Raw genomic sequence first — 23,277 nt, forward strand, 5'->3', positions numbered from 1 at the left:
ATCCACATGGCCATTCACCTACCTCTCTAGCTGTCCCTCTGCCCATCCACGCCCCCATCCATCTATCCACCCATCTACCTACCCACCCATCTATCCACCATTTACTGAGCACATATTCAGCTAAGGGCTGGGAACACAGAGATGAAAAAGACATGGTTCCTGCCCCCAGGAGCACACTGACAGCCAAAAGGTGAATTCAAGATGATGCTGGCCGTAGTTAATTAGGAGGTGGTTATATCCCAAGGGAGACAAGATGACCAACGGTGTGGAGAGAAGAGGATAGAGTGGGGAGGTGTCAGGGAGAATACAAAAGTCTTGGCAATAATTTCAACATCTCTCTCTTACACACACACACACACACACACACACAGAGCCAAGCTCACCTGGTCTACCCATGATGCCCGGGCCCCCAATACCTGGGACTCCAACACCTGGGACCCCAACACCTGGGACTCCAACACCTGGGACTCCAACACCAGGGACTCCAACACCTGGGACTCCAACACCAGGGACTCCAACACCTGGGACCCCAACACCTGGGACTCCAACTCCTGGGATGCCGACTGCTCCTGGGACAAAGCCTGGCGCACCAGGCACTAAGCCTCCAGCAGCTCCTGTGGCAGGAAAGGATTGTTCCCCTGGCCTGGACCCTGTGGGAACCTCAGAGGGGCTCCAGGGGCACGACTCTGGGGAACTACGGGAGTGGCAGGTCCTGAGTGCAGGATCCCAGGTGAGCGGGCATTGCATCTGCATGGATCCAAGTCATCCGAGAGAAGAGGAGGGAAGTGAGGGAACCCCGACAGAGCTCTAAGGGTTTGGATCTATGCTTGGGAAGAGCGCGATCTAGCTCTAAAGCAGAGTCAGAACGCTCCACTGGGCACCCAGGCAGTTGGCGCAGCAGCTCTGGCTGGCCCTGGGGGTAAAGTGGGAGGAGACAGATGCTCCACAGGGTCCCCACCCTCTGCTGAGTCACTCAGTGGAGAGCACTGGAGAGAGTCTCCCAGGCAGAGTGGCCAGAATGGGCAGAAGCAAGGAGGCATGACGGTGATGCCTGGCGAGGGCCGGTGCCCCAGATGGACAAAGGCCAAGTCCATCCAGCCTTATAGGACGAGGGTCTCCATGGCCCGTGCAGAGGCCAGGGCTGGCCGGAGCCCTGGTCCTGCCCCCCGGGGGGACACTCACCATATTTGGCTGCCTTAGCGGCAGCTGCAGCCGCAGCATCTGGAGCCCCGACCCCTGGAGAAAGAGCCACAGAAGGTGAGGCCCTTCCCCTACAGCGTTCTCAAGGACACCCTCCACCCCCTGCTGGAATGGACACGACCTGCGATGCCTCCGATGCCAGGAATCACGCCGGGCCCGCCAGGAATGCCAGCACCTGGGAGAACTCCGGCTCCTCCGGCACCTGTTAGGAGGGAGATAGTGCAAATGTGGCTCCCAGGGGCCCCTCCCGAAGCCAGGCAGGAGGCTACTTGGATGCTGGTGTTTTTCACAGCACAATCTCCTCTGGGAATGAGGCCCAGGCGTCTCCAGCTGGGCCGGCTTGGGAAGGCCCCCACCCCACTGTTCCTTGACTCACCCCCAAAGTGTCCATTTCAACACCCTCATTAAGGGACTTGTATGTTTTCAGACAAATCCCATTCTAATCACTGCCACATACTGAGAAACCACAAGCGGCCGCTCCCCGGGCCAGGGGGGCCCCTGCAAGAATGTTCAAGACTTCCTCTCCCTGTGTTCCGAAGACGCGGCCAAGTTTGTAACCCAAGCGCCTGGCTGCCTAGCTCTGGCAGCCCCTTGCCGTCCCGCTCTCCTGCTCCCACATTCCAGCCACCCCCTCCAGCCTTGGGGGCTTGGAGGGAGGGCTTGTGGGGCCTCCGTGGGGCAGGCCTCCAGCTCGGTGCTACAGGCTACAGGAAGGGCTCCCCTGGGATTGGGGTAGAGGTGAAGACTTCACCACCCATGATCTGACTCTGAACTGGGGAATCACCCGGGACAGGGGGACAGATGCCCACTTTGCTCCCCACGTGGGCATAGAGAAGGCCATGCCACATCTACTAACCAAGGGATCATGGGCTTGAGGAGCTAGTTAAAAGTTTTATAGTACATATTAAATTGATACTAAACTATTAAATTGTTTAAATGCTCATATAGGTACCACCTAAAATTATCATTCTAACCACACTTTTACACATTCCCTCCTATTTTAACCACATGGCAAACTCCACCTATATTTTAAGGCCTGAATCAAATATTCTCTCTGAGAACGCTTCCTGATTATCCCCAGGTAGAAACAACGTCTCCCTCTTGACTCCCGCAGCAGTGCCAACATTCTCCAGCAGAGCTCTTATCTGTCCCTGGTCTCTGAAATGGATGGGTGGAGGGAGGGAGGGACAGACGGAGGGAGGGATGGATGAATGGATAGATGGGTAGATGGATGGATGGAGAGATAAATGGGTGGATAGATGGATGGAAGGATGGATGGATGGAGGGAGGGATGGATTCATGGATGGATGGAGGGATGGGTGGATGGATGGAGAGATGGATGGAGGGATGGAGGAATGGAGGATTGGAGGGTGGAGTGAATGGATGGGTGGAAAAAAGAATGAATGAATGGATGCATGGAAGAAGACAGGAACGGGTGGCGCTGCAAAAGTTGGATAAATAGGGGTGGAGTGGGGAGGGGCCACCTTAGTTAGTTATCTGTGAGGAAGGCTCTCCGTGGTAATAGGGATGGAGAGGCTGGGGGGCTGGCAGCTAGCAGGCAGGGACTCTAGGCGTACTCACCAAGCTTTGCTGCTGCTTTAGCTGCTGCTGCTGCTGCAGCCTGTGCGCCAACCCCTGGGGGAGAGGAAGGAGAGAGACTCTGGAAAATGTGCCCCTGCATCTCCAGAGCCCACCTATTCCAGCCCCAAGAAAACCACCTGGTTCGGGGCTTCCCCGGTGGTGCAGTGGTTAAGAATCCGCCTGCCAATGCAGGAGACACGGGTTCAAGCCCTGGTCCAGGAGGATCCCACATGCCGCAGAGCAGCTAAGCCCATGCACCACAGCTGCTGAGGCTACGTGCCACAACTACTGAAGCCCGCACACCTAGAGCCTGTGCTCCACAACAAGAGAAGCCACCGCAATGAGAAGCCCTCGCACTGCAATGAAGAGTAGCCCCCGCTCGCCGCAATTAGAGAAAGCCGCGCACAGCAACAGAGACCCGACACAGCCAAAAATAAATAAATAAATAGATTTATAAAAAAAAAAAAAAGAAAACCAACTGGTTCCCATCTGGGTGTGGATGCAGGGTTTCATAGCATGCAGAGGTTGAGGATCCTTCTCCAGGCTCAGACCGGGGTCTGGATGTAGGGTGGGCTGGCCTGCTTTATGGAGGCTCCGTAATTAGTGCCCCCTTTGGCTGGCAGTGGGGTGAGGCTCTCCTTACCTGTCCCCGTCGGGTACCCGGCCTTGCCCGCGGCACCAGCTACTCCTCCAGGACCATAGCCTGCGAAACGAGAGGCTCTGGGCATCCACGTGGACCTCACTGTGGCTGCCCCCTCCCCTGCCCTTCAAGGGCCAGGCCACCCAGAGTCTCCACCTGTCTCCCACCCAGCCAGAGTTAAATACAAATGTGTATGGGATGGTTATTCCCATTTTACAGACAAAGACACTGAGGCTCAGAGAAGAAACTGGTTCTCCCAAGACCTGGTGATAAGTGCGAGGGCCAGGATTGAGAGCGAGGCGCTCTGAGTCCAAGTTCCATGTCCCCTCCTTCGGGGACTCCCATTCCAAGACTCCACACCCCCCCTCCCTCCAGCTGGTGCTCTCTTAGCCCTGAGCTGGGGCCACAGCTCCCTTGCTAGAACCCTGCATCTGGAGAGAGGCAGAAGCCCGCCAGTCTAAGAGGGCCTTACCAAAGGGCAGTTTCCCAGTGCTGTAGGGCAGTCCGTAGCCACCTGAGGAGATGGAGTGTGGGATCAGGGGCTGCCCCATGGTGGCCCCATGCCTCACTGGGCCCCCACTACCTGGGTAGACAGACCTATTCCCACAGGTACTGAAGCCCAAGACTGCGCCGCCTCCACCAGGGCTGTGAGCTGCTCTCAGAGGCTCTCGGGAGAGCAGAGGCCTTGGTGGAGGAGGGAGAGGACACCCCTGCCCCAGGGCATGATGGGACACCCGTTCTTCTACCAACTCAGGCCCTGCCATGGCCCCAGAGTCTGCGTATCTTCCTTACTCTCCTCCCCATCAGGAAACAGCTCATCATGTGAGCTGATCGCTGGGGTGGAGGTGGGTTGGCATCAGAGGAGTCTTTCCAGTGAATGGTGTTTCTTACCATCAACACAAGCGGTTTCCCATCAGGGCTATGGGTCTCTGTGCATGTGTGTGCATGTGTGTGCACACTTGTGCATGTGTGTGCATGGGAGTGAGACCAACACTTGCAGGATGGCTTCCCCCTGCTTCCCTTTGCTGGCGACCAGAAATGGGCTTTAATACCAGGTTTCCTGAGTACCCTCATCCACCCCAAGACACAGGTGGCCAAACAAGTCCCCTCTCATGCTGGCTTCCCAGTAGGGAGGTCCAGCGAGTGGTGTCTCTCGAATCCTCCTTCTGCCTTACCTGGCAGCTTGGGTGCCTTGATGGGGTACCCCAGAGGGACTCCAGGCTGCGGACCTCCAAAGGGTCCAACTCCTGTGGGAACAAGGAGAGCAAAATGAGGTCCCAGTCACTCGAGCCAGCGGCCCCTGCGAAGCCCCCAGCCTCACGCTCCACCTTCTGCTCAGACAGAATGAGCTCCCGTGGCATCCGGAATCCGGAAACCATCCTAGTGCCTAGAGGGCCTTCCTGCCTCTTTCTCATCGGCCAGCAGAGCAGCTCCCAGTGATGGGCCACTTTCTTCTGGAAGCTGCCAGACACTCTCCCTCCTGGGGCTTGGGCCACACTCAGGGCCTGTAGCCCTTGTGGCATTTGGCACAGACTGCTGGGCTTTCTGGGCTCATCTGGGCTCCCAGACAGAGGGTTGGGACGGGGGAAGCAGGCCTGTGATTGATGTCACTTTGCGCTGAAGCCAGTCCGAGGCCTGGAGCAGTAGGTACGCCCAGCCCCTCCCAGGGGAGGATCTCCTGCCCGGCTGGCAGACCTGTTGGCCTGCCCACCCTCACTGGCATGGGGGACCCGGCCTTGCCTTACCTGGGATTCCAGCAAAAGCTCCCCCTCCACCTGCAGTGACAAGGAGCCCTCACTGCAGCCCTGCCACCACGGGCACAGGGCCTACGCACCAGTGGCAGTGCTGAGGGGCAGGCTGACCCGAGCCGTGGCCACTTCTGCCCAGACCTCCCAGCTCATGCTGCCTCGCACACACTCGGGGATTTCTGAGAGATGTGCCGCCCATCTCAGCCAGCTGAGCCCAGGGTCCCCGCCCCTCGCCCCAGGACGGAGGGGACTGAGGGTGAATGGAGATTCCCACCATGGGTCCCCAGCCCAGCTGGCAACATACCTGGGGCCTTGGGCTTGACTCCTGCTCCAGTGGGAACCCCAGGGAGCACCCCTACACCCGGGAACCGAGCTCCTGAAGGGGCAAAGAGGGGGCTCGCAGTGGGCGTGGGAAGGCCGGCCTGGAAGGTCCAGCCCGGCACCATACCCGTCAGTGACACAGCTGGCCTCCTTCTGCACTGACTGTCAGCTACTGGCATGGCTCACAGGGTGCGGGGAGGGCCTCTTTGGTAGTGACTTTTCTTCCCCATCTGACCCAAGGTCGGAAGTTTTAATCCTATTTCCTAGCCATGTGCTTCTGTGTTTCTGTTGGCCTGTCTCTAAACTGGAGCTAATTTCCCGCCGCCCTGCTCACCCTCATCAGAGGAGGCAGACGGTAGAAGCCTGCCAGAAGTGGGGAGAGCCTGCAGGTCGGGGAGGCCTGTGACCTTGGGGGGCTCTCACTGGATGTGATTGACAAGCAAACACAAAGCAGTCATCTGCTCTGGCTGGGTGACACTCCATTTGCCAGTGTCCAGTGCTGTCACCTCTCCTGTCTCCCCTGGGGCTGGGCCACCGTGGCAGGGAGGGGCCGAGGGAGGGACACTCTGCCAGCCAATCCCGCAGAGCAGCCCGAGTGTGGGCTTTTGGGGGAATTCAAGAGGTCACATGTTGGGTGGGGTGGCCGGGCCCTGGGGGGGAAAGGAGGTTGAGAGGGCAGCTCCGAGGGCCTCCTGCAGGGCGGATGCACTGGGTGGGGCCCCTGGTGACTTATGGCTTTTGGGAAACAGCTGGCCACACTGGGGACTTGGCCTGTCCTTGGGGGCCCACTGCAGGCTGTGATGACGTCTGGGTCTGGGCCTGGGCTCAGGGCGCTGGGGGGCCAGGGGAAGCTTGTGGATCCTCGTAGGGAAAAGACAACCAGAGATCTGACGCCTGTAGCCTGAGCTTTGATGCTTAGGGAGAAAATGCCGGTCAGGACCCAAGGTCTCTGGTGGCCTCGGCTTCGGGGGGGGGTGGGGGGCCACCGGGGAGGCTGCCAGGGTCTGCTCTCCTTGCTACAGGGTCCCCTTCTTCTGCTTGCTCTCACCTGCGCCTGGGAGCACTCCACCTGGGTATACACCTGGGAGCCCCACACCTGTGGCCAAAGAAGGAGAGTGAGTGGCAGCCTGGCCTCCAGAGGCCCCTCCAGGCCCTTCCCGCCGTGGCAGCTCTGGGGCTCCCGAGCCAGCCACCTGGGTGCCCGGCGGGAATGGCGAGGGACACATGCAGTGGCTGCAGCCCTCTTCCCGTAAGTTCCGGAAGTCATCTGCAAACCCTTCTGTGCGTGGATTTGTCCCATCTCCTGGAGCCTGTTTACATGGCCGGCCCAGCCCACCTCTGGGTTAACAGCTTCCAGATGTTCCCTCCCTGCTGTGTGGACTCAGGCAGCCTTTTGTTTAACCTGAAGTCACTTCCTCAAGGGCTTGGTGCAGAGGAACAAACACCGGATGGGGAGTCGGCCCACCTCGGGCTCCCCCACGCTCCGCAGTGACGGGCGGGCCCTTCTGTGCCAACTCCCTATCTTGAAGCTCAGCGTCCCCATCTGTCGCCTGAATGTGGGTGCCACAGAGTCTGTCTCTGAGGTCTGCTCCAAGGTCCTGGAAGAAGGGCCCGGGAGGTAGACCAGGGCCCCTCGCCCCTATCTGGGACACGGCACCATGCTCTGGGCCTGGCTATGCCCCCTGCCCTGCTGCAGCCGGGCCCTGTCCTTCCTGCCCCGTGGGCCTTAGAAGCTCTCGCTCCTCCCTGACCTCTGCCCTCCACCCCCAGGGACTCCATCCACACTGACCTGGCACCTTCCCGGGCTTCGCTCCAACTCCTGCTCCGAGCTGAGGTACCACCACACCTGGTAGGGAAGGGGCCACCACAGAGTGGGCTCCACCACCCCCCACCCCCACGGCCTTCGCCGGGGCCACCCAGGTCTCGCCTCCATACCTGCAGACACTCCTAAGCCGCCGACGCCACCAAGCCCCGCAGCACCTACAGAGCCAGGAGTGGGAGAGGAGAGAGGTCACACCAGGAACAGTCACAGGCGGGAGGGCCCGGGGCTGAGGTCTGGGTCTGCCACCACCTCTGAGACTCGGGCACAGCTGGCTGCCTCCCCGCACCCCCAGGAGATGGAGCTGAGGCTCCCGTCTGCTTGCCCTTCAGGAAAGGTTCTTTGCCAGGTGGAGAGCCTGCGGAGGCCAGAGGGCTCATGGCACGTCCCAAAGGGTGACACTCACCGGCCTTGGCAGCGGCTTTATAGGCTGCAGCAGCGCCAGCCGGGCCGCCGGGCACCAGAGCTCCTGGGAAGGCCCCTCCAGGAAAGGCCCCAAGCCCTGCAGAGAGGAGGACGGAGTGAGGTCCTGCCCGCAGCCCTTCCCCAGCCCGCGCTGCCCACGAGGTACATTTGAGGCTCTTCTGCTCCACGCAAAGCTGCGACTGCTGCTCCCGGGACGGGGTGCGGTGTCAGCGGGCACTTTGGGGCAGGCCTGACAAACCGCAGGCATCTTTCGGGGTCTACCTTCCACACCTCCCTCCTCCAGAAAGCCTTCCTGAAGCCCCGCCGAGGTGGGCGGCTCCTTTGGGCTCCTGGGGCTGCTCCCCTCCAGCTCTGGTTACTAGGTTATAACAGCACCCAGGCCCCAGCTGTGATTCCCTTGTGCCCTGGACAGCGGTCACAGCACCACCCCTTACACCAGTGCCCAGGACAGGCCCGGTCTGCATCCTCGTACCCCCAGCTGCCCTTCTTACTGGGCAGATGCTCTGGCCCCCAGAGGGGCACCTTGCCTGGTGTCCACACTAACCTGCCCCAAGGCCGGCGCCTACGAGCCCTCCTGCACCCGGGGAGAAGAAGACAGAGCCAGGTGAGGGGCTGGTGTGGGGCATCGCTCCTGGGCCCAGGGTGGAAAGGGTCTCGTGGAGTAGGGGCGGGACCCTGGCAATGCTGTGGTCGGCGTGTGGCCGCTCAGGGCCCTAAGCTGGACTCAAACCTTTGGTGCTCAGGGGCCGATCTGATGAAGTAGCAGCCGCTGTTTAGCAACCAGCAGCTATGTGCCATGTGGACTGACTGTGCTGACTCCGTACAACACGCCCTGACCAGACCTCACTTCCCTTAGAAGGCCCGCCACCTAACGAGGGACCCAGAGGGGCTTTCTGTGAGGGCTGGGGCTGAGCACGAGCTGCCGGCAAGATCTCACCCAGGCCGGGCCCTGCTCTGCTCCCACGTTAGCTGCCCCACCCCGGGCCTCTCACTGGCTTCCTCGCAGGGGTCCCCTGCCTCAGGCCACGCCCTCTCCCCTGTATCTGGAGCCCCTTTTGTCCATCCGTCTAGCCTGCCCTGCAGTCCGGGAGCCTCCCTGCCTGCAGACAGATGCTAAAATGTTTATGAACAGCCGAATGGGTCCCTCTGGCTCTCTCCTTCCCACATCTGGGCTCAATCTCTCCTTTTTCCCCTCCAGGAGACATTCCACGGCTTTGGCCAGGACCGATGGGCAATCAGGTTGGAGTTCACAACCGTGCTGGGTTTGTTTCCAATTATGCTAGAATCTCTCCCACAAGCACCAGTCCCGGCCACCAGGGTTCCAAGCTCAGGGGCGGCCCCTCTGGGGACCGACCTCAAACATGCAGGGCTGCTGAGCCCTGGAGAGTCCACCTAGCTTCCACTGGGTGTGGTCCCCCGACCCCATTTCCTACTTCTGTGAGCTGGCCTGTCTGAAACCCAGCTAGCCCCTCTGTAAGATGGGCCTCTGACTCCGGCCAGTCTCCCTTCCGGGCAGGTGTGGTGTGGTCTAGCTGGGCGTGGGGTGTGTCTGGGTCCACTTCCCAGGGCTGCGGGCCCTGCCCCTCCCCAGCTCTGGCAGGGGTTTCTCTCCAGCCAGGCCTGTGTCCTGAGCTCCAACAGGGCAGCGGACACGCTCGGGCCTTTCCTTACCGCAGAGGGGCTGGGAGGAGAGGATGGGGACCGAACAGGAAGTGAGAAGAGGCTGGGTGCGTGGGGTGGGACATGCAGCCCCTGTGCGGCCATCTGCCCTCGTCCCGTGCTCCCCCAGAGTTGTCTGGTCCCAGGGCCACCCTGTAGCATGACCAGCTACATGCCCTCCTTCCTGTGGACTCACGTGGCCCAAATGCCCCAAGGAGTCCAGCCCCTAGAATGGAGGAGAGAGGGCGAAGGAGAGAGGGGCTGGACTCCCTGGTTGCCCGGGGACCTGGCTTACCCAACCGTCTCTCTCCCCTGGAGTCGGAGAGCCCTGGATTCAAATCCCGCTGTCCCAAGCTACTCCTTGCATGAAAGAGCAAGTCACTTCACCTCTCTGAGACTCAAGTTTCCCCACTTACAAAACGGCCAGCATGTTCCCCACCTTCCTGGGACCAGAGGGCTCGTGGGCAGGGGGTGCAGAGCGTCTGCAGCCTGCCAGGGTGACCGGTGGGTGGCCCCTCTGCCCCCCCCGTTCTCTCACGTGGGTGACTGGCCTCCAGCCGGTGCTGGGGGTGTAGGTGGGGCTGGCTCCCAGCTGCCTGGTCCCCCACTGAGAGCCCAGGCGGGGCCACCGGCCGAGGCCCAGGTGGAGCAGCTGCCAGGCCACCCACCCTCCACTCGCCAATGGATTAGTTGTTCCCAAGCATGACCTGCATTGTCTGTGCCCAGTTCCATCCCATCTGGGCAGGCCCAGGCGTCCCTGCTGCCCGGATGTGGGGAGCTGCCCTTTGTGTGTGTGTCGGGGGGGCACTGTGGCCCTGTCCAGGCCTTTGTAGCTCAGAGTCCTAAGGCTGAAAGATGACCTCAGGGAGGTCATGGAGTCCAGCCCCTTTTCATGAGCAGATGCTCTGACTTTCCTCTCGGTCTACGCCTTCACCCTGAGCCAGAAGTTCTTTTGGAAGTCTAAACTAAATCTTTCATCAATAAAAGCTTCACTTTATCAACTGCAACTGAATGCAGTTTTCACAGTCTTCTCTTCGGTGTTTCATCACAACCCGCCGTGTGTCCCCTGCTGCCAATGGGATCAATGAATCCCTGTTCTAGCTCTGCAGTCACGACCGCTACCATTTGGGTCTTCACAGCTAAGCACGATCCTAATTCCACACCTTTGTTTATCTAGCCTTTCCCTGTTCTCTCTCTGCCGTCAAAGACCCTGCTAAGATCACCCACCCCTCCGAGAAGATAGGAAACAGGTTCAGGCGGGATAAGCAGTGAATCCCGAGGGCTCCAGCCTTGCAGACCCCAACAGACCCCAGCAAACCCCTTGCCCAGACCTCCTGCCCTCCTGCATCTCTCTCGGCTGGCCCCAACCCTGTAGTTTCATAACGCAGATGGGCTTGCAGGGAAGGGGAAGCTGGGTCTTGTAGATTCACTTGCACTTGAATCATCGAATATCTGGATTTCGTAAGAGCTGTTGGACATGCAAACTGTCCTGCAGTCCCAGGCTTCAGAGCCAGGGAGACACAGATCAGGGTGGGGGGTGCCAGGGCTGCATGTGAAGCGTCTCATGCTCTTAGGGCCATAAATCCGGACAGAGACGCCCCTTCCCCCACCTGATCCTTATCCACCAGGGCCTCCTGGAGGAGGAAGCCGCCCTCCCTCTTTCCTGGGGGTGTGTTCTCTGGAGCTGATGGTGGACCCTAGTGGCAGATCCAAGCCCCACGGGCAAGGCCGGGATAGATCTGGCCACATCTTCATACTGGAAAACTCCTTGGTCTGGACACAGCTGGAAGGGGCCTGGGAAGGAAGCTCATCTGGGGCCAGGGTCAGGGTGAAGCCTAGGGTTAGGTTCAGGGCTTGGTCTGGGGTCAAGATTCGGCCTGGGGTCAGGATAAGGGCTCAGATTGTCATTAAGGACGGGGACATCTAGGATCTTGGCCTGGAGTAAGAGAGGGCTTGGTTTGTGGTCAGAGACCATTCAGGCAGAGTATGGGGCCCACCATCTGTGTCTGAGCCCACAGGCTTGGTGGCCACTGGAACATCAATTCCTACCTTTGACTCCAGCACCAGGGCTGTTTCTGGGACTCTGTGCACAGGGGACAGTCAGGGCAGCTGGGCACATAGGCACCGGCAGGGTAGGTGCCAGACACCCCTCGCGCATGGAGGACAGCAAGCTGCCTCCAGCCTCCTGACCCTGGATGCCCCAGAGCTTGGCCCTAGCCAGGTCATAGGTGGGGTTGACTAGGGGGCAGAGGGGCTGTTGCTGCCCACCACTTCCCTCCCTCCTCCGTCCATAGGCTGGGTTCACAGCTCTGCGGACCCTTCCCTCCCCTACCCCGTCGGCACTCACTCAGTGCTCTGAGGCCACCGGTCTTACCTGGCTTGGGTGGTTTGCCTCCAGGGCCCAGTGCTGCAGAGGGAAGAGATGGTGGTAAATGGGGAGTCCCAGCCCACCTGACCTACCACGATCCCCCAGGGTACTGCGGGGTCTCACTGTGAGGTGAGGAATGATCCTCCCCTCTGCACAGGGAGCTGCTGGGAGCCCAGTGTCCACATGCCTGTGTGGGAAGCCCAGCTCTGGCCCTGATTTGGGGTTACCCTCTCTCACACTGTTTCCCAGCCTCTGAAGGGGATGATGCTTCCCGCGCAGTTGGCTTTGCAGGGATATTACTGAGGATCAAAAGAAATGTGAAAGAGGGACTTCCCTGGTGGCGCAGTGGTTAAGAATCTGCCTGCCAGTGCAGGGGACATGGGTGCGAGCCCTGGTCCGGGAAGATCCCACGTGCCGCAGAGCAACTAAGCCCGTGCGCCACAACTACTGAGCCTGCGCTCTACAGCCCGCGAGCCACAACTACTGAGCCCGTGCACCTAGAGCCCGTGCTCCACAACAAGAGAAGCCACCGCGATGAGAAGCCCACGCACCTCAATGAAGAGTAGCCCCCGCCCGCAGCAACTAGAGAAAGCCCGCACACAGCAACGAAGACCCAACGCAGCCAAAAATAAATTAATTAATTTGAAAAAAAAAAGAAAGAAATATGAAAGAAGGCAGGGCCCCCAGGGAAAGAGGCCAGGGGGAGAGGCTTAGGGGACTCGTGAGTTCTAGTTCTTAGACAAATCCCTCCCCAGTTGATGCTCGGTCTGTGAAATGAGGGGTCCCTTAATGTCTGGGCCTTCTGAGGTTCTCAGATCTGAGCACGTATGTGGACTAGAGTGAGACCCAGACCCCATCGCTGAGGAACCAAGTTTGGTGTCTGAGCTCACCTCCTCCCAGGCCTCCGAGACCAGCGCCTGTGTTGAGGGGAGAGAGAGAGAGAAAGAGAGAGAGAGGACCATCAGGGTCCCTGCCAGGAAGCCATCCATTGACCCTGGTCAAATCCACCGCTGCCTAGCCATATGACCTCAGGCAAGCCTTGACCTCTGTGAGCCTCTGTTTCCTCATCCATCTCATCGGGGAAACAGCTGTGTGCCTGTGTGTACCTGGGAGTGTGCTGGTAGCTGCCCTCACTTCCACGTTGGTTCTGAACACTCAGACACATTGTAAGTATTGAAAATATTAGGTTTGACGTTTCAATCTACTTTAAGACATTATGCTTTTTTCTAAATTAAAAGAAAAATTGTAAAGCAATTATAGTCCAATAAAGATGTTAAAAAAAGAAAATACGCCACCCCCCACCATGCTATTGAGTTAATATTCTGCCCATTTTATTTTTTTGGAGGGGGCCCAATCTCCATCTGCACCTAGTCCTTGCTTTTATATTGTTTTTACTTGAGAATCACTTTACCATGTTACCCGACAGACAGCATATTCATAATTTTTAGTAGTTGCATCATATAAGTTTATTTAATCACACCCTCAAGTCAGGTGGGTTTCTTATTTGCATTTTTGCAAGGAACATTCCTATGAACCTTGGGGCAGATGGTTCTTTTTCTCTTCTTTCAATTATTTCCTTTGAATGGGTTTCCAAGAGTGAGGTGAATGGTTCGAAGACTAAAACAGCAGGAATCGGTGAGGCGGTCACTTTCCGACAGTCTCACAAGCATTGCGTTTCATCGTTCAGAAACTTTGTGCTCTTAATAGTTGTAAAATAGCATCATGTAACTGCTTTTTAAAATAGGAGTGACTTATGGGTCCTCTGGGGTAGGTGTGCCAATGTTCTTCCCTTCTGCAGTGTCACAATGTGCATCTCTCACAAATGTAATCACCATCTGTCTTACCTGGGAGTGTGACAATTTCATGTACATTACCTGGGAAGAAGACGCCTCCAGGCACTGCACCAGGAACAGCCCCTGGGACCCCTGGAATGAAGTAGGTAGAGTCCCCCATTAGCCAGAATGAATAAAAGCATGCTAACGATAAAGATAATGATGATGATAATAATACTGCATGTCTGCAAAGCAATTTAGGTTGACTAAGCAAATAATGTTTACAAAGCATTTTCTCATTCATGCTCCTCAAAATGGCCTGGGGAGGCTGGAAGGGCAGGGGTTATTATGTTCATGTTAACAGATGTGAAGTCAGGCTCAGAGAGGTTAAGGGATGTGTGGGGGTGGGGGGGTCACACAGGCAGAAAGAGATCGAGCCTGGATTCAAAACCAGGCTACTCCTCTGAGCATAACGGTTTGCACTGCGTTACCTGGAGAGAGCCTGGCATGGGGCTGGGTCTGAGCACCTTTTGCTGGGCAGCCAAGCCTCTCCAGCCCTGAGCGGCACGGGAGGGGGCCAGAGCTGTGTGAGGGCAGGCCGGACTGTGACAGTGAGCGGTAAGGAATCGTGGCTGCTGCCGACAAAAGTGCAGCCATTTCCACGCTGAGAGGACGGCGTGAGGTCCGCCTCCTCAGCCACCGGGCAGCAGTGGTTGGGTGGTGCTCTGGCCGTCTGACACAGAGCTGTCTAAGGAGGCGCCGGGCCCCAGAGGGGGACACCATGAATGAGCAAAGTGAATAGTTTCCGAAGGAAAAGCTAATTCACTGGCCAGTCCAGGGGCTGTCTGCCCAGCCCAGATCACGAGTTCAGTCCCCACAGACCAGTGAAGCTCTCACCGGGGAACGCTGTGATGCAGGGCTCCAGACCCAGCCTGCACGTAGTCATGGCAACAGACAATCCTGGCGCACACCAGGCCCCGACTGCACCGCCACAGAACGGCCCCAGCCTTGACAAGCCGCCTTGCCGGTGCCCCAGCCCGGGCCCCAGCACCACCCTGCCGAATGGGGCGCGGACTGGGCTGGGGGACAGTGTCGGGCAGCTCCGCGGTGTGCCCAGCAGACGTCTGGCCTGCTGGCCCCAGGGCCCCGTCAGCCTAAGCCATGGCCCAGCAGGGTGGAGGATGCCAAGCTGTCATGGCCACCCCGTGCCAAAGCCCCGGCGCCACCCCCTACCTCCCCCCCGGGCCTGAGGCCCCCCAGGCACTGCAATCCAGGCCTGGAGTGTCTAAGCAGTCTGCTCAGAGCCTCAGGGGCTCAGGGCAGTGGCCCCAGGAGGCTGGGCCTGCTGGGAATGAGCGCCTGGGTCCTGTCGTCGGCTGCCAAGTGCACGCATGGTCCACCCCAGGCCTTTGATGCCTTCTCTGGCTCTGGCCTCCGGCTCCGAGCTCTGTCTCTTATGTGCCTTTCCCTGTTGTGCTCCAGGCCTTTCTCTGCCTCGGCCTCTCTCCCTCCTCCCCTTTCTCTCTCTCTAACCCTCTGCTCCAGGGCAGACTGCAGGAATGACATGGTGGGTGGAGGGAGCAAGGGGCTCAGGATAGACCCATCTGACCTCTAATCTTGGCTGTGCCACTTCTTACCATCTGTGTGACCTCAGGCAAGTCACTTAACCTCTCTGAACCTCAGTTTCCTTTGTAGCAACGTGGGGCTGATAACTGCTGCCTTGCCAGGTTGTTGCGAGTTGTCAAAGAGTTCAAGAAACCTGTCCTACCCTGGGCCTGGCACTCGGTAACGCTTAAAAAAAAAGGTGACACTTTGTTTCTACTTCACTGCACAGTACATGGCCTAAGGCCAGGTATACAGTAGGTGTTCAATAAAGGATGGGTGGGGGCTTCCCTGGTGGCGCAGTGGCTGGGAGTCCGCCTGCCGATGCAGGGGATGCGGGTTCGTGCCCTGGTCCGGGAGGATCCCGCATGCCGCGAAGCGGCTGGGCCTGTGAGCCGTGGCCGCTGGGCCTGCGCGTCCGGGGCCTGTGCTCCGCAATGGGAGAGGCCGCGGCAGTGAGAGGCCCGCGTACCGCAAAAAAAAACAATAAATAAAAAAAATAAATAAATAAAGGATGGGTGAGTTAGGTGGAGGGGAGGCAAGGAGGTTGCCTGTGGGTCTGGTCTGACCTGTTCCATCCCCAACCAGCCTAAGGGTCTCCCCACCTCGGGGTCCCCCCACCTCGGGCTGGCCTGGCTGAAGCCCCACTTCCTCTCCTGGGGTTCTGTTCCCTGACCAGTGGCCAGGCCCCTCCTGGGCCTGCCAGCTCCTTCTGCTTCTTCCGTCCCAAGCTCTTTCTTCTCCCTACTCTCCACCCCTATGATTCAGATCCCAACAGTGTTTGCCAAACTCCGTGCCTGAACCATGACGGCCTGGGGGGCCAGGGGTTCTGATCCCCATTTTGCACTGAGGAAATAGGGAAGGCTTAGTGGGTGTAAAGGATCTACGCCTGGCCTCTCTTCAAGCGCAGGAGAGGTGACAATAGAATAAGACAGGAGTTGATCAAAGGCCTTCGAAAGGCAGCAGCCTCCTCTCCTGCCCCATCATGGGAAGGGGCATCCTCCTTCCCACCTCCCCTCCTTGGCCTGAGAAGTTCCTCCTGCCAGGAATGCCCTCTCCTCTATCCAAGTCCTACCCTTCCACCAAGACTGGGCTCAGCTTCTCCCCCCTGCCGTCTCTGAGCCTGTGGTTCTCACTGCTCATCTGGCCCAAAGCAGTTGGCCTGGAGCATACTTGTCTTGTTTTATGTGGGTTTGGCTTGTTTCGCCGGCTAGCCCAGGGTGGAACTTGTCTCTTGCATCTTAGAATCATGATCCTATACTCTCAGGGATCGTAACTGTCTTCTGGCCTGGGCTGAAATTCCTTCTGCAAACATCCCATTGTGTTCCTGCTTGCACGCCTCCAGTGACAGGCAAATTCCCACCTCCCGATGCTATCTGCTCTACCTGCGGAGAGATCTTCCTCCTACTGAGATAGAATCTGCCCCTCTGTCTCTCTAGGTCTGCCTCCCAGAGCCCCAAAGACTGAGGCCCACCTCTCATCCACAGAAGTTCCTCGAACATTTACCTTTTTTCAAGGTCTAACTCAAATGTCACTTCTTCCAGGAAGCCTTTCTGGATTTCCTGGGACTCCTCTAGGCCACCCCCTCTCCCAGTCTTGTCAGCTTCCTCCATTACTGCATCTCTGTTTACACACGGGCTGCCTCCCCACTGGACAAAACATGGCATGAGTAGCAAGAGGGAAAACTAAACCTCATAAACGTGTACGAATTACAAGCGTTGATCAGTCCAAGACAGCAAATTCTGAATAAGAGAATATACAGCTTTTAAAATTTGCATTCCCACAGTCCTCTTACTTGATGCTTTATTTGTTTATTTTTTTGCAATGTTCATTGCTGGAGCCTCCCACTGGCCCTAGGCAGTAAGTAGGGCAGGGATGTTTCTCCCCATTTTTCAGCCAGGGAAACCAAGAGTCAGAGAAATGAAGTGCTTGGCCCAGGAACCGCATCTGACCCCAATCACACGCAGGGCATTCTGCGTTCCAGATCCTTTGATCTAGGTTCAAAGATCTGGGAGATGGCTGTTTGGGAGCAAGCAGCAGGCCAGCAGGCCTTGGCAGGGGGCTTTGCCAGTTCCAAGTCCAGGGGGCCGGCCTGGGGCGCAGATAAGACCACACGAAGCTGTTTGTCGTTTGCACGGAGAAAGGCCGCCAAGCGTTTTTCAAAAACAATCCTCCAGTGACTGACTCTGTCCCCTCCCTCCCCCGGACACGTCTGCCCTCCTGCCTTGGCCCCAGCAAACCTGGAGCAGGATCAACCCCTAACCCCAAGGTCCAGGGTCCCGGAGGCACCTCAGTCACCTGGGCAGCTTCTTACAAGACCTACAGGTCTGGGTCCCTCCCCAGACCAAATAAAGCAAGAATTCTTGGGTGAGACCCCACATCAGAATTGTTTCAAGTTCCCGGGAAACTCCAATTATGCAGCCAGGGCTGAAAATCCCTGTTGCAAACTGTCTTCAGTTCCGAAATAAGAAAACAAACAAACACCCAAAACCGAAATGATAAAATTTCTGGGGGTTTGGGGCAGCTGGTCCCGATTATAACTGATGTAATTTCTCTCTCTCTCGTGGCAGCTGATCAAAGCTACTTTTGACCCATCTTAAATGGGTCTAAACAACTTTTACCATCACAGAGGTTCCCGGGATGCCCCTTCCTTGTCTCCCCTGGCAACACGGTTCTTTGGAACTGGGGAACGCATGAGGGGTGGGGGGAAGCTGGGTTCCCTCAGGACAGCCAGGCAGGTGTGTGCGCATATGTGTTTGGGTGGGGGGCCCCTCCCACGTCCCATCTCTCTAGACTTCCTTTGGGAGGCTCTGGGCACCAACCCCAGAAGACATCATCAATTCACACACCCCTTCTTTGGACCCAGCTACTCTACCACCTGGGACAGAGCTGAGAGTTATGTTTGCAAAGAAAGAACAGGACCAACGGAGCATTTAGCCCGGTCATTGAGGATGCATTCTTCTTAGGGCAGGCCCACCCCAGAGTACTTGGCCCCCAGCCTGCCCCTCACCAAATGCTGCTCAGAACCTGGACCTTGGCCACCTCATCTTTGGCCCAGGGCAGAGAGCTGGCTGGTACTAATCCCCCTGGGGCTGCCTTAGCCCGTCTGAGCCTCAGTCTCCCCATTAGAAAAGCGTCAATAAAAATCCTCTACTCCCTGGGCTCCTGTGGGGACTAACCATCATGCTCTAGGTGGGAGCTCTCTCTGGGAAGGCAGATGTTCGGGGACCAAACTCCAGGGAGGAGGATCAGACAGGACCAGCGCTGCTACTCTCGGGCATGGGGGCGGCTGCTCCTCTGGGATTGTCTCGCTGCCCCCCACGGGCCCCATCTGAGGGTGCACACCATCCCTTGGCCTCGCCCAGACCCAGGAGTTGACCTCTGCAGGAAGCCCCTGCTCCCAGCGGTCCTGCCCAGCTGGTCAATCTCATGGAGGGAGCCCTTGCTGCTGCCCAGCCCCCTGCTCCAGCCCTCCGGCCTGGCCCTGCTGCAACCGGTGCACCTCCCCATGCTGGCCGCCACTGAAGGGCTGGTTCTCATGGCGAGCAAGACTCTCCCGGAAACCAGACCCCACCCAAGCTACCCCACCAAAGGCTCGTGAGGCTGCCTGCACCTCTCTTTTCCTGTGGCCAGGAGCACCGTCAGGGACCCCTGGTAGGCCACTCCCAGGGTCCCCCCAGGTGCTAGCAGCTCCGGGGGGGGCACCCTCGGGACCCAAGGCCAGGTGGTCCAGGAGTGCCCTGAGGTCCACTCAAGCCCCTGCCGCTCACCACTCTCCCTCTGCCAGGAGACGGATACCTTCCCCAGCTTCCTTGTGCTCGCTTGTGTCCCATACCACACATATACACACACACTCACACGCACAGTGACAAACCACACCCAGTGACACACCTGGACACCAGGTCTCCCACGTATACATGCCTGTCGGGTGGCAGACTTTTACACATGCTAATAGGCACTTTCACGTACCTACAACACCCCTCCTCCCAAACACACACACACACACACACACACACACACACACACACACACACACACACACCTGTCCAAGGATGAACCTGTGAACATTCATCCCCTCGCAGAAACCTCCTCCTCTATTTGGTGACACGTCTGGGCATATACACAACATGCACACCTGTGCAAGAGCATGTAACACACTCACACATACACACTCACATGCCTGCAAGCATGCTCCCAGCCCTCCTCACCAGGGACAGACCACAGCGGCAGCTTTCCAACTCGCAACCCTATAATCAACTTAACCCTGACTTTGCTCCGAGCGCGTCCTGACTTCCCAGGGGACAAGGAACCTGTGGTCAGAGAGCTCACTGCCGCTGAGCTGGCCTCCAGCCCAGGTCCCCTGCCCCCAGGGCACACGCGCACACCCGGCAGGTCCACAGGTGTGCAAACTGCTGGTGCCCACAGACCCGACTGGACCTCGTCAGCCCTTCCCCAGCATGCTCGCGACCCCCATACCGGGAGACCCCCCAGGACAGAGCAGGGCTCATCAGCCCTCTTGGGGCAGCAGAAGCCGGTGCTGGTTTGGGGCCACCCTGAGTTATGGGGCGATCATGTGACAGGTTTCTGCTCAGCACGGCTGGCTCCCGGGAGGGGCAGTTCCAAGGATCCAGTGGCTGAGGGGCTCCTGCCTGGGACCCCCTGGAGGATGCTGGGGGTGAAGAGCTTCCTCTCGTCCGTCCGTCGGTCCAGCCACCTGAGCGGGAGGCCCGAGGGCTGCGGGCACGTCAGGGAACAGGGTGAGGCCTACCTCCAGGCTGCGAGGGGTGGAGGATACACAGCAGAAGCAGGAGGGCTCCGGGCCACAGGGCTGCAGCTGTCGGACCCGCCATCTCGGGGAGAAATGCCCCAGCCCGCTCTCTGCGCCTCGTTTTATCCCCAAAGCGTAATTGCTGCCTTGTCGGTCTGCGAGGGAAAGAGGGAGGGAGAGAGGGCGGGCGGGAGGGCGGGAGAAGGGGGAGGCCTCGGGGAGGGGGCCGCGGGGAGGGGGCAATTACGAAAGGCCGGCTCACAGCCTCCCAGGCTGGGTCTGACTGGACTGGACTGTGGGCTTTTTTCCTTAAAACACACGTGCGTGCACACACACACACACACACACACACACTCACACACACACACACACACACAGTTTCCCCCATCTCTCTCCTGCTTTCCCTCTGTGGCTGTTCTTTCACTGCTGGCCCCGTTCCCCGCCAGAAAGTGCGAGGGGGGCCCCTGCCAGGACAGCCCTCGGGAGAGGAAACGGGAGGGAGGGCCCTGCAGGCCGGCCAAAGATCCGGCCCCAGCCAAGGCCTGAGTGGCCAGGCCCCCGCCCCTGCGGCTGGGCCCCGGGCCCAGTGTGGGGAGACAGGCCAGCTGTCCCGTGCCTCTGCCCTTACCCCAGCCTCCAGACTCCCTCAGCAGTCCCAGACCTGGCAAGAGACAGCCCTGCCCAAAGCTGGGGACAGGGGTCCAGGGCCCAGGCCAGTATCCGTAGAGGTCGAGGGCCTGTGGGCAGAATGGCTGGGAAGGTGAGATCATGTTGGCACTGCCCCGTGGAGCACCTGGGGAAAGGAAGGGGGACCCTGAGGCGCTGCAGGGCTCCATTCTTTGTGGGCTAAGACGGCCTCCTGCCTGAAGCTGGGGAGGGTGTGATGGGTCAGTCTGGGATCCACGGCTGCAGAGGCCAAGGGGCTGCGGGCAGAATAGCCTGGGGGTTAAGACTCTGTTGGTGTCATTCCCCAGGGCATCTGGGGCCATGTGGGAGACCCTGACACATCACAGGGGCTCCATCTGTCAGGGATCGAAGTGCAGCCCCATGCAGGCCTGTGGAGGCCACAGTGTGTGCTGAAGGTCAGGCTGGCCCCCAGGTGCCCTGCAGAGAACCGGGGGGCTGGGGAGCCCATCCAGACTGATAGGTGGCCCAGCCCCCCTCTATCACTTGGCCCCCACCTGTCCCAATGCTGAGCATCCCTAGCACCCAGACCAGACTCAGGAGCCCCCAGACTGCCGGTTCTCTTCCTGCCCCAGAAGAACTCCCCGGGCTGACATTCCTTTGGTGGCCAGGAGGGGGCGGCCCTGAGCTAAAACAACAGGGACCAGCATTTCCAGAAGGACTCGGGCTGTTCCCGCCTGACTGTGCCGTATGGGGACCCTAGGGATTTGGGGGAGGGGGTGGGGTGGGAAACGAGGGGGTCACGCCGCCTCACCCAAGTGGGGAAGAAATTTGGGAGCCAGAGGATAGGAGAGGGAAACTGGTACCTGCCCTCATCACAGCCTGTGAGGGGAAAAGTCGAGGCCATGAGTTCTGAGAGCTTTTCCCTGCACCCAGATGGAGAATGAGAGGAGGACACAGCCGCAAGTCAGAGGAAAGGGGTTAAAGGACCCCTCTTCCAGCCAGGAGCGCTGAAGCAGTCTGCAGGGCCTGCAGGGGCAGCAGGGGCAGCCAGGAGTGCAGACGCCAAAGGCCGGGCACTGGACTCGGTAGGACCTAGGACTAAATTCTTGTTCTAGCACTTTCTAGCAGGTTAACCTCTCCAGAGGACTTCAGCTTCCTCATCTGTCGAATGGTGATAACTATTCCCGCCTAGGAGGTTATTGCAAAGATGGATAAGATGTGGTCACGTACTTCTGTACTGTGTCTGCAGATCCAAACGCTCTGTACACTAGTCCCGGTCCTGTAGCGCTACCGTAACTACATCAGTTCTGCGAGAACCGCTCCTGTGTAGGTATTAGGCTTGGCTCTATGCTGGGTCACCTTGGGACCCTGGACCATCCCTTCCTCTCCCTGGTCTCAGGCGGCAGCTGCTCCAAGAGTTTGGAAGGGCACGCACGTTGGCAGAGCTGTCTTGAAGCTGTGCGTGCACAGCAAGTGTGCAGCTCTTACTTCCTATGTGTGTTATTTGGTGGTGATCTGGGGGTGGTTCATGGAGATTATGAGCCCCAGCCAGCCCTTGTTGGTGCGGGTAGCGGTGCTCAGGGTTGGGGTCTGAGGCTCAGGGCCTGACTTGTGCCTGCTGGGGGAAGGGAGGGGAGGCGGAGGGGTGGGGTGCATCTGCGTGCCTGCCCCCTCCCGGGGAGGGGGGAGGAAGGGGGTTCTGGGGAGAAGCTGGGCCCCATTTCTCTCGGAGCAGTGACGTGGGCAGGAACCGGCTTTCAGACTTTCAAACCGCAGTCTGCTCAGTCTTTATTAATTCCAGGACTGGGAGAGAGGCTGGTGCCAGCGGGAGAGGGCTTGCTGTGGGGATCAGGAGAGGTGTGGAGGGGCGCTTGCAGGGATAGACTTGAGGCTGCTGGGCCAGGTCACTCCCCACAGGGCCAGGGCCCCGTGTTCTGTCCCCCAGCTACATCCCCCCTTCTCCTTAGCATCCTGTCTTACAGGAGCTCCATGAGCTCATATCCGACAAGGCTTCTGTACACCTCAAGAGGGGGCCTCAACTCAGAATCAAACCCAGCAGACTGATTATTCAGTGCAATTTAGCCCAATGCAGTCAATGCATAATGTAAGGACTGGGGGTTAGAATTTAGACCAACATTCATTCATTCAAGAAACGCAACAGTCCTCAACTGCTCAGTGCTCACCTTCCCGCATAGCTGTACAGATTAAATAAGGTCATAAATGTCGAACTGCCTGGTGCACCAAGTGCTGGAGGAGCTTGGCTTTACTGTTGTCACTGACAAGCATTACCCACCCACTTGCTCCTGGGCGTCCAGGTGAGTCACTGACAGGCTCTCCCTGTCCACCAGCATCTCCAGGTGTAGCCGTTTAGAAAAAAAAGGAGCCCCAGCCTCCACTCGGCTCTCAGCATGTCATTGCTTTGCTCAGAAACCCTCAGTTGCCTCTCAGATAAAGTCCAGTCTTCTGAGTACGGCCTTCAAGGCCTTGCCTGACCCGACTCCACTGCTCTGCTGCCCTCCTTCCTTCTGGCTGGTGGAGCTGCTGCCCAGCAGCCTGGACTTGTCCTGGAGGGCTAGGTGCTAGACCTTTGTTGCTGAGGTTCCCTGGTCTCAGCTTCCTCCAGGTCTGTGCCCCTCAGCATCCCTGCCCCTGGAACCTCTCTGATGGTTCTTGAGTTGAACTCCGTGCTTTATCTTATCCCCCACTGACCGGCCTGGCCATCACTGAAGGCAGTTTGAGGACAGAC

At 58.5% G+C, this 23,277-nt stretch overlaps 1 protein-coding gene across 8 annotated transcripts in view; it reads right to left on the reverse strand.

The window, feature by feature from the left end:
- The window catches only part of ELN (elastin), a 32,732-nt gene extending 12,435 nt beyond the window's left edge, over positions 1 to 20,297 (reverse strand). The window contains exons 1-17 of one of the 8 annotated variants that reach the window (XM_049699196.1): positions 19,905 to 20,297; positions 13,637 to 13,687; positions 12,653 to 12,679; positions 11,769 to 11,801; positions 7,716 to 7,811; positions 7,426 to 7,470; positions 7,280 to 7,336; positions 6,539 to 6,586; positions 5,474 to 5,545; positions 5,167 to 5,196; positions 4,597 to 4,668; positions 3,894 to 3,935; positions 3,425 to 3,484; positions 2,782 to 2,835; positions 1,322 to 1,402; positions 1,183 to 1,236; positions 384 to 614 (exon numbers count right to left, since the gene is read on the reverse strand). In XM_049699196.1, coding sequence (XP_049555153.1) covers positions 384 to 614; positions 1,183 to 1,236; positions 1,322 to 1,402; positions 2,782 to 2,835; positions 3,425 to 3,484; positions 3,894 to 3,935; positions 4,597 to 4,668; positions 5,167 to 5,196; positions 5,474 to 5,545; positions 6,539 to 6,586; positions 7,280 to 7,336; positions 7,426 to 7,470; positions 7,716 to 7,811; positions 11,769 to 11,801; positions 12,653 to 12,679; positions 13,637 to 13,687; positions 19,905 to 20,292 — 1,441 coding nt within the window. In that variant the 5' untranslated portion in view covers positions 20,293 to 20,297. The remainder of the gene's footprint in view (positions 1 to 383; positions 615 to 1,182; positions 1,237 to 1,321; positions 1,403 to 2,781; positions 2,836 to 3,424; positions 3,485 to 3,893; positions 3,936 to 4,596; positions 4,669 to 5,166; positions 5,197 to 5,473; positions 5,546 to 6,538; positions 6,587 to 7,279; positions 7,337 to 7,425; positions 7,471 to 7,715; positions 7,812 to 11,768; positions 11,802 to 12,652; positions 12,680 to 13,636; positions 13,688 to 19,904) is intronic. The other 7 variants (XM_049699197.1, XM_049699194.1, XM_049699195.1 and 4 more) reach the window with 7 other exon arrangements.
- Between the last annotated feature and the right edge of the window lie 2,980 nt (positions 20,298 to 23,277).

The sequence above is a fragment of the Orcinus orca genome, chromosome 16 (genome assembly GCF_937001465.1).
Source record: "Orcinus orca chromosome 16, mOrcOrc1.1, whole genome shotgun sequence".
Lineage (NCBI taxonomy): Eukaryota > Metazoa > Chordata > Mammalia > Artiodactyla > Delphinidae > Orcinus > Orcinus orca.